The 13,937-nt window shown below is 38.1% G+C and overlaps 1 protein-coding gene across 6 annotated transcripts in view; it reads right to left on the bottom strand.

Moving 5' to 3' along the window:
* The window catches only part of PCDH7 (protocadherin 7), a 904,402-nt gene that overhangs the window by 845,571 nt on the left and 44,894 nt on the right, over window positions 1-13,937 (bottom strand). For 2 of the 6 annotated variants that reach the window (XM_063922282.1, XM_063922273.1), the window contains one exon: window positions 7,700-11,447. The exons of the other annotated variants lie outside the window; for them this stretch is intronic. Coding sequence is in view for 1 of the 2 variants with exons in the window: in XM_063922273.1 (XP_063778343.1) it covers window positions 11,406-11,447 (42 nt within the window). In the remaining variant the exon portion in view is untranslated. Of the gene's footprint in view, window positions 1-7,699; window positions 11,448-13,937 lie in introns of those variants that run through there. 6 annotated transcript variants of the gene reach the window in all.

Here is a 13,937-nt window from a genome sequence, read left to right as displayed (position 1 = left end):
TGCTGATTAACCAGAACACTGAGCAACAAGGTTAATAATTTGATATGGCCACAACTGTGTGTTCTGAGTAGCCATATAAGAAGAAGCAAACATAGCCAGATCATCCATTAAGTAACCTACATGTCGATTTACTAAGCCTTGGATAGAGATAAAGTGGATGGGGATAAAGTACCAGTCAATCAGCTCCTAACTGTCAATTTTCAAACCCTGCCTGTAACATGGCAGATAGAAGCTGATTGGCTGGTACTTTATCTCCATTTAAGGCTTAGTAATTAGACCCCTAGTCTCTGGTCTAGGTCCCGGTGGGCTATAACTTGTTTTTATGACCAACCTAGAAATGGAATGGGGTCCCAATCCAGTTCTGGACACTGAGACCCCTTTCACATCGCACAAATAACCCGGTACCGACACGGCATATTGCCGTGTCGAACCGGGTCAGTGTGCGATGTGAAAGCACACTGGGCGATTTAGCGGGTCGCCTGACCCGGTAAATCAACCCGGTAAAAAAGAAGGGTTTTACCCGGGTTGATTACCGGGTCAGGTGCGGTGTGAATGGGAGCCGTGTCGATGCGACACGGTTCCCATTCACAAGATAGGGAGAGGCGGCGCTGGAGATGAGCTCATCTCCCGACGCCGCCTCCACCCCCGCCCCTGCTGCTGCTGCGGCCTCCGTTGTCATGGCAACCGACCCGGTATATTGCCGGGTCGGGAAGCCTGCAACGGAGCGCAAATGCCGGATCCCACCCGGTAAGTACACGTTTGTCTTACCGGGTAGGACCCGGCATTTGCGGTGTGAATGCAGCATTATACAGATCACATTCACAAGCATGCCTGACAGTGGGGTTATAATGCACATTTGGAGTTAATACATGTGCCAACTTTGGGAAATTGCTGATTTAACCAGGTATGTTAACATAAATGTACAGTAAATGCATGCACGTTTACTGTATACGCCACTCCACACAAGCAAGTATGAATGTATGGGGCAATATTTGTCCTTTTGGCCTCTGTAGTTGGATTATTCTGGCTGATTGGGAGCTATTTCTGCAGCTGGAAAGTGTCTGCTCATACAAAATAATAGCAGTGATATGTGGTTGTGTCCCAGATTCAATCCCCAATATGTACTAAAACTCCATTTTATTTTGCTATTGGTAATCGATTGGAAGCACTAAGCATATTGATGTAGGATCGTATATTTATTCAGCATTGCAGTCATTTTCTGGCATTTGGTTTAATATTAGCTGCAATTCCAAAGCCAGCGTAACGCTTTATGACCATCAGATATAGATTAGACTGTAAAGGAACAATAAGTGCTCGGTATACATTGCATTCCTCTTAAATGTAATTGTAGGTGGTCTTGAGATGAGACATAGCAACAGAAAATTTGCACAAGAATGTTTTTATAAGAGCAGAGGCACAAAAATGTTGTGAATGTTCTTTATCAGGTGCTAATTCCCTTCAGGCCTTGAAGCAGTGTTTTACAACAGACTTGTTGTGCAATAAACAGAGCACAGATCTGTGCATGTAGTTAGTAAATGTTGGAGCTACATTCCTGTAACTGCAGGATTTCAAGTCCTGTATTTTTAGGAGGCAGATCAGTGGAATGCAAATGTTGCAGAATATTCAGTAACTGTGGTTGTCAACAAAAACAAGCAAAGAGGAACCTATAGAAGATACTTCCACCACAAAACAGCTAGGACAATAAGTTTAAGCAAAAGTCCCATTCCTGATAAATTATATGGACCTTAAAAGGGGCGAGGTTTCAGCAAAAATGGTTGTTTCTGGATCAGGTGAGGATTTGGATGCTTTTTATCCCCCAAATTTGCATGTCCAAATTGTGAGTGGTATGTACAGTATATGTGCATTAGGGGCCCATTTATCTTAGCAGCAAATATTAGGTAACACCTGACTGCAAGAAGGAGGGACTGCAGCAGATATCTCCGATACCTGCTGCTGCGATTCCTCCATTGCCGTCCGCAGCAGCATCCCCCATAGATTTCTATAGGGGATGCGATGCTGCTCGATTTACCTACAGTATATCCAGAATGCAATGCATTCCCGATATTGACTCCAGCAGATACCGCCATTTACACATCGCATAGCTGGCCGGGCAGAGAGTTCCCTTGGAACCCTCTCTGGAAGTGGCCGCTTTGTATGTGCGGTCTGAGCTGACTGCGCATTTGCAGACTCCCCGCCGCTGTCACAGCACATCGCAGGTGCGGGTATCTTTCGGAGACCCTGTCCCTGCCTGTGCTGCATCATACATTCTGGTGATAGGATCGCATTGCAATATAGATGGTAAAATTCCACCCAGATCGCATTTAATATACGATCCATGGTAAATGGGCCCCTTAGTGATTTCTAATTGTAAATGAGAGCAACTGACTTTTAACTGCTCGAAAATTCTTTTTTTTTATTTTAAAAAGTTTAAAAAGTCTTTTTAATATTTATCCCCCATCTCCTGTGTCCATAGGCCCCCACTGTAAAATTACTTACCACCCCCCCTCAGAATTAGCACCCCCAGTGGCAAAAGATCCCCAGCATTGTCTACTCCCACCCCTCTAGTGGTAATAGGTCCCAGTGGAAGAGCCCCCTCACCCCCAGCGTCAATTGGCCCCCCACTGTTTAGTGCCCCCTCCCCTTGTATCACTATGTGTGTATCATTTTTATTTGTAATATATAATCCCCCCTAGCTAAAAAATATATTTTTATTAGGAAACCCCCTAGTTTCAAAAGATCACTATTGAGAACCCCATCCGGTACAGCCCCGCTCCCTCACCTTATTGCAGAGTGCAGCAGAGCGTGGGGAAGGGGAAAGTGATCATTTATCCCCCCTACTGTATGTAGCTAATCTCTGAACACATAGAGGTCATCATAGATGTGCTGGGTAAGGGAACTATGTTCCCCTCGTAGCACTTTTCAATCCGGTGCATGCTCCCCGGAATGACGCTCGCAAGGCATTCTGGGACATGGTTCGGGAGTTATGTCAGTGGTCACAGACCGCCGCGTTACTTCCAGAGGATAGCAGTAGCAGGAGTAAGTGTAGAACGGATTGCCTCCATTGAAGATGGGGGGAAGCAGGCGGCGGACCGTATGTATGTGATGTGCATTCCTGGCTACGATCGCATCACATACGTTTATGCCAGACAAGTGGTTAAGTATACACAAGCATGTGGGTCATATATGCAGAAAAGACTTTTCTAGGGACTGGCAAAAGTAAAAAAAAAAAAAAAAAGAACTAACAGTTTCTTAAGTAAATACTATGAAGTATTGGATAGACTTGATTTGCCTTTTGTTCTTTACCTGGCATCATGCCTTAACTTTCTATTGTGAGGAATATGTCACACTTTGTAAGTTTTGTGAAAGTAGTGATTTATCAAAGCTTCTAATAGGACATGTCTGTAGCAACCAATCAGATTCTAGCTATCATTTCATGGCCTGTACTAGATAAATGAAAGTTAGAATCTGATTGGTTGTTATGGACAATTCATCCATTTGTCCTCTTTAAAATCTCCCTGTGTTTTATTTTCATTTGTAAATGTGGTCTCATAAGGTGTATGGTGTAGTCTATAGGGGTGTTTGCTAACAAAGAGCAACACTGTTATAGCCCGTAGCTGGGCAGCACAGAGGGCGTAGTGGTTATCATTACTGCCTCACAGCATTGAGGTCACAAGTTTAATCCCCAGTCAAACTCAGTCCTCATGGAATCCTATCTATCCTCAGGAACAATTAGTACCACCTGTAGATCTATTGTGTTGGTCAATTAACACACCTGTGCTCCAGCTAGATGGTCTGGTTAATCAGACCTAGCCCTCATGGAACCCTAACAGTAATTATTATCCAGATCATCTAGCGAGGGCCAGGTCTGAGAAACACGGCATTAGACTACTGAATGTTTGTGCTATATCAGTAAGTATATATATATATATATATATATATATATATATCATATGTATTCTATAATTTAACAACTTACTGACACACAAAAACATTGCTGTGTCCCACCAGCCAATTATTTTCAGGATGCAATCTGGCTGGATCAACAGGAGGACATGTACATTTCACCTCTTGTATCAAAGCTGGTCTTACTATAGAGTGTAAGCGTGTGAGCAGGACCCTCTTACCACTTTGTCTGTTTGGTAACACTCGGAGTGCTGTCACTATGTAAATAATAATAATAATTGGAACACATGCAATGTTACTTTTAGGTACACTTACATTGGTTATTTCAAATATTGGCAGATACACATTGTTTAAACAAATATAGTATGTTAGACGATATACAGCAAACACATAACACACCTATCCATACTAGTTCATTTGTGGGGGATAGGGGGCTTGGTGCCTTTCCAAATTATGGGGGGGGGGGTATCCAATTAGCCTCAATGCTATTTCAGCGGAGGAAAACAGACAGATTTTGTGATTAATGACTGATGGTCATATTTCGGTATCTAATTAGAGGCATTTTGAACGTCCAAAATTGGACCCGCGATTGAACAAAAACACATGGGATCTGGGATAAGTCCCTGATCCCATCTGTAATCGGCTGGCCACTTATCTCAGTTTAAACATAAACGCGCTGCATTAGGGATAATAGGATAGCCACATCGGGGGTAATAGGATAGCTCTCGTGATACAATTGCCGACGGTCATTGACCGCGGGTAAGTGGATACCCCTATGTACAGAAATAAAATAAAATAATGAACAAGTATGCTACATAAGTTATGAGTCATTGATGCAAACAGCCGAACAAGATCTATTTTATGCTAAAGTGAGATATATTTTGTTTGACTTTCCTGGTAAACAGAAGTATGCTAGAAAATAGGGCTCAGCTTAACCACATTTCTAGCCGGTGGCTGTAGATGAAGCCATAACTTCTTCTAGAACATTCTCACAGAACTCTGCATTAAAAGTGTAATGACCTTTTTTGTTTTATTAAAATTATAAAAAGAGTTATAGGGGTATGCAATTAGAGGTGAAACAACATCGTGTGTGAAAAACGAATGTTTTTCAAAAAAAATTCTGATGTTTCACCGATATTTTTTTTACAGGCTATCCAATTTGGTTGCCTTTAAAAAAATACATTATCTCCCGAAAACACACAGGTTCAGTGAAACCTGTGTGTTTTCAGTAGAAAAATCCCCATTTTAGCATAAAACGAGGCTGGATCTGGGGATTTGGTTTCACCTGTTAAGCTGCATCTCGCGCTGGCTTATCAGGGCTAATTAGATAGCCCCCAGCGAGAAAATTAGCCATGGTAAATTTCCACGGCTAATTGGATATCTCCCTAAGATGACATCTATGATTTTCATTAATATTTTTCCTCGATCATATCTCAAGGACAAAGGTGAGCCAAACTGTGAGCGCTTGCTTTTTTTGAACTAAAGAAATTAAATGCATGCTATTGCTCCACTTTGAATACATATATTGGTAATTGATTTGAAAATACTATTCATATATATTATTTCTTAAGTTACTTTCCGTAAACAAACCATGTTTAAACTTTAAAGTACAGTGCCACGGCACGCTGGCCAGCGGCAGCCTTTTGAGATTTTCCCCTATCGATTTCTTAAACCAATATGTCAACTAAAGCCAAAGTAACTATGTTGAAAGAACAAATAAAAACATGTAAAATCCAGAAGAACACAGAAGCTTGTAGAGCTAAAAAAATAATAATAATAGTCAATTATGCTACCCGGCTCAAAAGCTATATGCAGGGACAATTGCCCAATTTACACCCCCTCCCCCTTCCTTCTTTATAAACACAAAAACACACAGGTGATCAGACAGAGTATCATGACTTCAGGATGGATTTGTTGAGAACCACCTAGTAATTATAAGTTGTAAGTAGACTTTGTTTTTTGCTGGGCATTAAACCTGCTGTGTCATTGTCTTTGCTGACGTTCCGAATCTTAGGGCAGTGTGAGAAGTGTCATTTATTTTTAATATTGCCAAGCTATATTACAGAGAAAAAAATCCTTATTTCTTAAAACATTTATATTCTGCTAGCTAATGAGATGGTTATCTCACGAAATCGTAGGACATATAATCAAGGAATTACTTTTATCTTTAGTTACTGAGCCTGAAGGTAAGGCAGGGGAGCCACACCTAGGATGCATTTTAAATGAAGGGCACGCCTGCTAAAATGTATAATTAACGAGGGTGCACAGTAGTGTGACTTACACGTAGCCTTGCATAAATGCTACAGTGGCAAGTTTACTATTTTTAACTGTTTAAAAATAAAAAATGCAAAAGATATATTTTTGGAAATAAAAAGTACTTTTTCTGAAGTGACTCATAAAATAATAATGTTTCAGCATTCGTAAGACTTAAAGCTAAGCCTTTTTAAATCTTTGGACTTATTAGTTTTTTTCTTCTTTAGTCAGAAATGAATTTTCTTTTATCCTTCAATTTTGCACCGACAGCAGATCATAGAGTCTTATGAAGTCATTAAGTATTTCTGAAACCTTTAAGAAAGTCTTAGTCACTGTACTTCTTGAGTAACTGTAGATAGTTGAGACCAAACACTTTTTTTTCTAGATATACAGTATATATATGTAAATTGTAATGACCTCCCAGGAGCCATAAAGCCATGAGTATCCAAATGGTCACGGACGGCACTTGCATTACTTTCAAATGTAAAAAAGTGCAAACTGGTAGTAAAAAACAAATAATCCAACGTTTCAGTCCCTCTTTATTGAGAAAGTCTCAATAAAGAGAGACTGAAACGTTGGAAATATATTAATTTATTGGCTACTAGTTTGAAAGCTGTCCGTGAGTATTTGCGTGTGTGTGTCTATCTATCTATCTATCTATCTATCTATCTACCTACAGTATCTATATTTGTGTGTGTTTGTGTGTGTGTGTATGTGTGTGTGTGTGTGTGTGTGTGTGTATGTAAAAATGTTACAGAGTGAGACAAAAACCTTCCAGATTTTAAAGTTCACGAAAAAGGTATGGTAAATGTTAGTCAACATTTTTAGTGCATAGCGTGTTACAATACAGTTTATTTTCAATTGGTTTTGAATATGATATAGTCATTTATTGGTGTAGCAGCCTTCAGTTCATAAATGGTTCTGGTTCATGTTTGTAGACCTCAGCTTTTAGATGGCACTGTTGGCTGTGTAGAAGCCTTTCATGAAGCTGATGAGGATTGTTTTCTGCCCAGTAATGAAAATTCTACTTGTTAACATAGCCAGACAAATGTAAATGAGCTTCAGCAAGAAATTGCAGCACTAATGCTGGTAATGACTCGTCGAGTGATGCGACACTTCAGAAATCGACTACAAATGTGTATCACGAATGAAGGCCACCATCTGACCATCTGAATGATATCATATTCAAAACCAATTGAAAATAAACTGTATTCCAATGTGCTAAAATTTTGAATAGCAGCTGACATGACTTTTTGGTTAACCTTTAAAAACGGAGAGTATTTTTTTTCTCTTACCCTATATATATATATATATATATATAGTACATAGTGTGTACTATATATATATATATATATATATATATATATATATTTGTGTATGTATATATGTATATATATATATATATATATATATATGCATATATATATACATATATATATATATATATATATATGTGTGTGTCCATGTGTGTATATGTGTGTGTGTATATGCTTGTGTTTGCGTATGTATATATATGACCCACTAGAAAAATAGACACATAGAATTATGGTTTAATATAAAAATCACTTTATTCATCAAATGTGCACGGCATATTCAATTACAGAAGTTCTTCAGTAACAATAAAAAGATTTGCAATATGTTTAATAAATACTTGATATTTTAAGACAACACAATAAAAAAAGGCTAAACGTGTGCCTGTAAAATATTAAGATGTAATTATTGTAAAAGAAAAAAAAAATGTCTGAAAGCGAACCAATAACCAAAAGTCACACATGGAGTGTAAATTGCATGCTATTGTGATTGGCTAGGGATGGCTTATATTTTGCACCTCAACAACAAATTGATTGCCGTTGACTGATAGTTTATTTATTTATTTTTGGCTAATTTAAAAAAGTGATATCATTTGCAATGGAACTACTCAATGCTGTAGGGAATTTTAATATAAATCCTTTATAGAAAATAAAGGTCTAATTCCCTTTCCAGGCTTTTGTTATGACCCAAAAGAAAACATTACTAGGTAACAGAGCTTAATGAATCACCTCCTATGAGAGCTACTGGTTACAGTCTCCACATAGCAAGTATATTGGTTTATGATATTTTATTTTCCCTTCAGACTAGATTATATTCTAGGAGCCTCTTGGTTAATCGCTCAGAGAGATGCTACTTCTCTAACAATATTGTTTCTTCCCATTTTCTTTACGGAGAAATGATTATCTTGCAAAACCTCAAATTGTGAGAAATGTTAGCCATGGTGTTTATACGTCTGTAGTATAAAGCAGTGGTAGGAACAGGTATCTTGGGAGCCTCCTGTGGCCCTTAAGGGTCAAAATACTGTAGTATAACTTTTTCCTCTTAGTATATTTTTGATTATAAAGCCACAGTACTAGAATATTGCATGATCATTCTTGTGCAGGAGGATGAACTGTGATTGGCCCGAGACAAGCTGGTTGTTAGTTTATATGTGGTCATGCCTGTCTATGCGGCTCTGGTGGTATAATGTAAGCAGAGCACCCACAATGTATCATGTAGCATCTCTGCATGTTTCTCTTGATGTTACAATAGACATGTGCGATATCCCTGAAAATATCCAGTGGTCCAGTCATTTACACACAGTGGAGCTAGGCAGAGTGTGGCCTGAACCAAATGACCTTGAGAGCAATGAAGTTAGCCATTTTGGGGGCCTTCTTATCAAGCTTTTACAATATTGAATACTGATATGTAATATACGTAAAGGACTTTTAGAGAACATAGCCACTCAAGGATGAAGTGACGTGACTAATCTGCCAACACTGTGCCTCACTGATCATTAGTTAGTAGTGAAATGATATGTTGTATTCTCAATAATATTGCTCCAGTCCAAACATTGCGGCAGCCAGTTGCTGTAGGCCATTATCTTAGCTATCAATAATAAACAGCTTTCCTTTTCATTGTTTATTTTAACTAGATTATTACGTAAGGACAGACAAGTTCAGTCTGTGATTTCGCTGAACAGGCCAGGCTTTATTATGTATCGATATAAAGGTCTTCGAGTGCATCATAATCCAACATTATTGAATATGACAACTGGTTTAACAAATACTGTTATAAACTGCAGGTGTAATAAGTGTTATTATGGTAAATGGAGCGCAGAACCTGTAGTTATAGTCATCCAATGTTGAATTAAAATGCCTCTGATTGTAACAATAGCTGTATTACACTGGTATAAAGACTAAAATAAGGATAAAAGTGCAAAGCAAGTCATTAAGCATTCCCACCTCTTTCTTTCGAATGCAGTAAGGTTTGGGAAAGTCTATAATTCAAACTGATTTTTGGTATTTTAGTGTGACTTTGGAGAATTTAAGATTCGTTTGTACCCTATTGCTATATTTATCACATGTTATAACTAGTATAAAACTAAGAAAATAGACTTCCCGGAATACTTTTATACATGTACGGTCATAAATTACCATTACTCTCATGTAAATGGGGAAATAGATTGCTAACACTAATTGCTTCGTCCTAGTGGATCCTAAAACATGGTGAGAGCATAATTTGCATCTTACTAACATTGTTTTCAATCACTTATTTTAAGTGCAATTTTATAGAAGCTGAGTGTTAGTGATTTTAATACTAACACTGTTTGACGGGCTCTATGGGGTAAATGTAATAGCCTGCGAATTGTATGCACCTGTCACTTTAACCAGTAGATTTAAAGCAGAAATAATTTGAAATGCAAAACCAGCCTTGTTTTACATTTTAGATTGTTGCCGCTTTAAATCTAGCGGCTAAATCGCAGAAAACTCGTGGACTATTACATTTACCGCTATGTATTCTATGAGGCACATATTTGTCTGACTTCTAATTCACCAAAAGTCACATTCCCAAATCTTCTCAAAGCAGAACCATGTGTGTTATGCCAATGGGGTTGTTTAGTGCAAAACAAAGGGCAGAACTGAGCTAACATCTATGACTGACCTGCAGAAAGAAGCGGCGGGACAGGCAAACTCTCCATAAATATTTGTACTTACATACTTTGTCTGCTTGATCAATAATAAAATGGTTTGCAGAAAGTTAAAAGTCTAGAAAGTCTCCCGAAACTTTGAGTACAGTTTTATACTGTACGTTTTTTTTTCTATGGCTAAAACTATGTATCTCAATAAAGAATACCAAACATGATCTAAAAATAATTAAATGATAAGACTGTATACCTATAAGTACAGAGATGTATCAAACTTTGGAAAGAGATCAAGTGGAGAGAAATAAAGTACCAACCAATCAGCCCCTGTCATTTTTCAAAAACAGCCTGTAACATGGCACTTAGAAGCTAATTGGTTAGCACTTTAACTCTCTCCAAGGCTTGATACATTTCCCCTTGGTCTTGCCAATGAAAATAAATTATAGTTTTGTAAGACAGCAGTGGCCATATCAGACATGTCTGTAGATTGACCAGACCCATTTTTTGCATTCTAAGCTAAGGAAACCAAAAAAAATGAATAAAGCTTTAACTGACTACCTGTGGTATATTTGATATAGATAATCTAATTATACATTATGTATCTATTGATAGTGCATTCACGTTTAAATTCAGCCAGGCAAAAATGTGTTTATATGCTAAAAACACTTCCATGTTCATAGTGTAGACATGCAGATTTATCGGCAACAGCATTAAATTTTAAGCTTTAAATTAAAGCTCTGAATTCTTTTATTTTTTTTTATTTTTTTATATATCTATAATAAATATTCATCTTTATATAATAAATATATTTTTTATTGGTTTATTTTATAAGAAAATAAAAATGTTCCTTCTTAAGTCCTCGTATTTTTCCTAGTTTAGCCAACGGTTGCAGGAAAAGTACATAACATTTAACAAATCATTTTGTAACAGTTCAGAAATTCACAAGAGGTTATAAGCATTCAGGAAATAAAATAAAAGAGTGAACGGTTAATAGAACCATTTATACATACAGCGTACCTTTTTGGAATGCAAACTTTAACCAAACGATGGATTCCTTAGGTATTCCACAGTCTTGCTTTGTGAAATTCATTTTTGTAATAAGGCAAGTACAAAAACTTAATACTTTAAAAGTTTATATGTCTTTAAATGTATATATAAATGGTTTTCAAGGCTCTCCAGTGTTTCCGATCCCCGTCACTTGAAGCTTCTTTCAACATTTTTAGGCAGCAGAGTCATTCTATACACACTGATAAGAGTGACTCTGTGCAAAATAGTCCCACAATCACATTTTCTAGCTCTTTAAGACAGATATTTTTCAAGATCGCAGCTGAGGTTCACCAGAGGAGTGTGCAGTGACCTGTGGATAAATAGAGGTCTTTCAGTTTCAAGTTTAATTATCCCCAATGAATGGGGACTTGCAAAATGATATGAAAATTATAAACACCTGAAAAATACTGCTTGCTGTGGTAGATACTAGTATTCGCATTTCCAGCATCATTAAAGGTAAAATTTATTGCTTAGAGCAAATGAAAAGATGCCTATCCGTGTATTTGCCTGTCATTAGGTTACACAGGGCACATAGCTGCAGATAAATTATAATTACCAGCAGCAGATAGAGAAATGTAAAAAGCAGTTTAGGATTACAAATAAAGCATTGCATTGCAATTGCCGGCACATGCAGAAACTCCATAGAAATAGCTTGTGTCTTTTCAAGCAAATGTAACAAATTATTCTGGCTCAATGTAATAGGTACTATAAATCATATAAAATACACACGTGATGTTAATGTATATTTAAATTCCTGTAAATAATAGCTAAGTAAACAGTGTGCTGTGATGTCATCATATAGGGTTCATTAGGAAAACCTGTGTGCTATATGGAATAGCGAACCCTTTACTGTACATTATAAGGTATATTAGAAGTCACTTCTGATGTCTATTACCTGTATAATAGCTTTGTGCTTTATATGGTCATAGAACGCTTATGTGTCTTATAATATCCATATAATTTACAGTAGGTAGTGTTTTATGCTATCTGTCTATCTATCTATCTATCTATCTATCTATCTATCTATCTATCTATCTATCTATTAAATGACACATAAAAATGATTCATAAGACTGCTCTAATCCAAATACTAACAATAAATAAATAAATACATAAATAAATAAATAAATAAATAAAACATCCACAATGAAACTTCCAACTTTTAAAATAATGGGATGAATGCATGACTTACAATATAATACAGTAAATATAAAAGTGGAATACAATAAGCATAACAAATAGTAGTTCCTAACAGGTGTGGTACCTACGAATGTGTATCTAATATGACTTTAAACATTTGGATAGCTGAATGGCTTGGTAGCCCGTTATCTGTTCTGGTACGCAGAGTATTTTGGGGGAAATACAACTATTGGAAAAGGGACCTTATGGCTCAGATGTCACACTTATACCAAACACAATGTGACTATCACGTAATCCAATTGCTTGCATGGAAGAGCAAGGCCAGGATCCAGTATAGGCTGTATGTCATGTTGGGTGACAGGCATGGAATACATTACAATGCTCTGGAATGCATAACCTTTAAAAATGCCCAACTAAATGGTGTGTGTGTGTGTGTGTGGGGCGGGGGGGGGGGGGGGGGAGAGGGGTTGTGGGGTATATATTATTTTTCTTATTTTTTTTTTATAACCAAGCTCCCTGCTGTTACTCAAAATTGTGTCTGCACTCTCTGCATTATTCTGTCCATGCAAGCTCTTTGCTAAGCCACTTGCACCATTATTTTCTACAGGATATTTACAATTACAAAATGATTAAGGCCGGCTACACATCATAGCAATGTGTAACAGCGAAAGAGATGGGTGACGGGACCCTGTATCAAGCAGAGCGTACACACTTGCACAACGCAGGTGATGATGGAACATTGTAGGCTGCCATGCTGTATTCGGCAGTGGGGCATTGTACACGATATCTTCCCATTGGCGCTGCAGCATGGCGTTGTACACAATATCTTCTGGATCTCCGTGCAGCATGGCCGACTGTAAGATATCACATGCAACCACCAGGATTTGTACTGAGATATCCACATTCAGCATCATAGATCGACCGCTTGCATATACAGTTGCACATAGGTCGCTCCATCGGACATATGAGAGCCCCTATGACACGTTTGTAGCCTCCCATTACCTCCCCCAGATGGCCACTGTCTGTCAATCACCTTCTAATCCACACACTACGACTCAGACACATGTGCGATAGTTATAATATTTGCCATTTGTGAAATATCATCATTGTGTCCACTACATGTATACAGTACGCTGTGTTTTGCCCCAAGTTTTACTATATATGCCTACTCTCCCAGAACAGCTGGGAGGCTCCCAAAAATTAGGTAGCCACGTTCTAGAAGAGTGGCCAAGTCTCCCGGATAGACAATGTCCTCCCGCAATACCCCCATACTCTAAATCACATCATGGTGGCCCCGCCCCCTGCCTCACAATGTCGGTAATCTTGACATTGTGTTGCGGGGGGTGGGGCCACATTGACGTGTTGCACGGCCATTCCCCCTGTTCCACCCCTATACCACGTCATTCACCCACGCCATGCCCCCTCATGCCTGTCCAGCCCCCCCACTGTGCTGACCTGGCTGCCCCCTCCTGGATGGGGCAGCCAGAATATTGGAAAGTATGACTTATACCAAGGTGTATGTACTGTATGTATGCATTTATAAGGAAAAGGGGTTTATTTTTATTTTAAAAAATAAAGTTCAGACTGCCTTTTTGGCCAAGGTTATTTAAAAAGAAGAAGGCAATTTTTCAGGATACCCAAAGCGCAAAGAAAAAAATATG

This window comes from Pseudophryne corroboree, chromosome 1 (genome assembly GCF_028390025.1).
Source record: "Pseudophryne corroboree isolate aPseCor3 chromosome 1, aPseCor3.hap2, whole genome shotgun sequence".
Classification (NCBI taxonomy): Eukaryota; Metazoa; Chordata; class Amphibia; order Anura; family Myobatrachidae; genus Pseudophryne; species Pseudophryne corroboree.
Note: the sequence above shows the minus strand (reverse complement) of the source record. Positions and strands in the feature narration are given on the sequence as shown.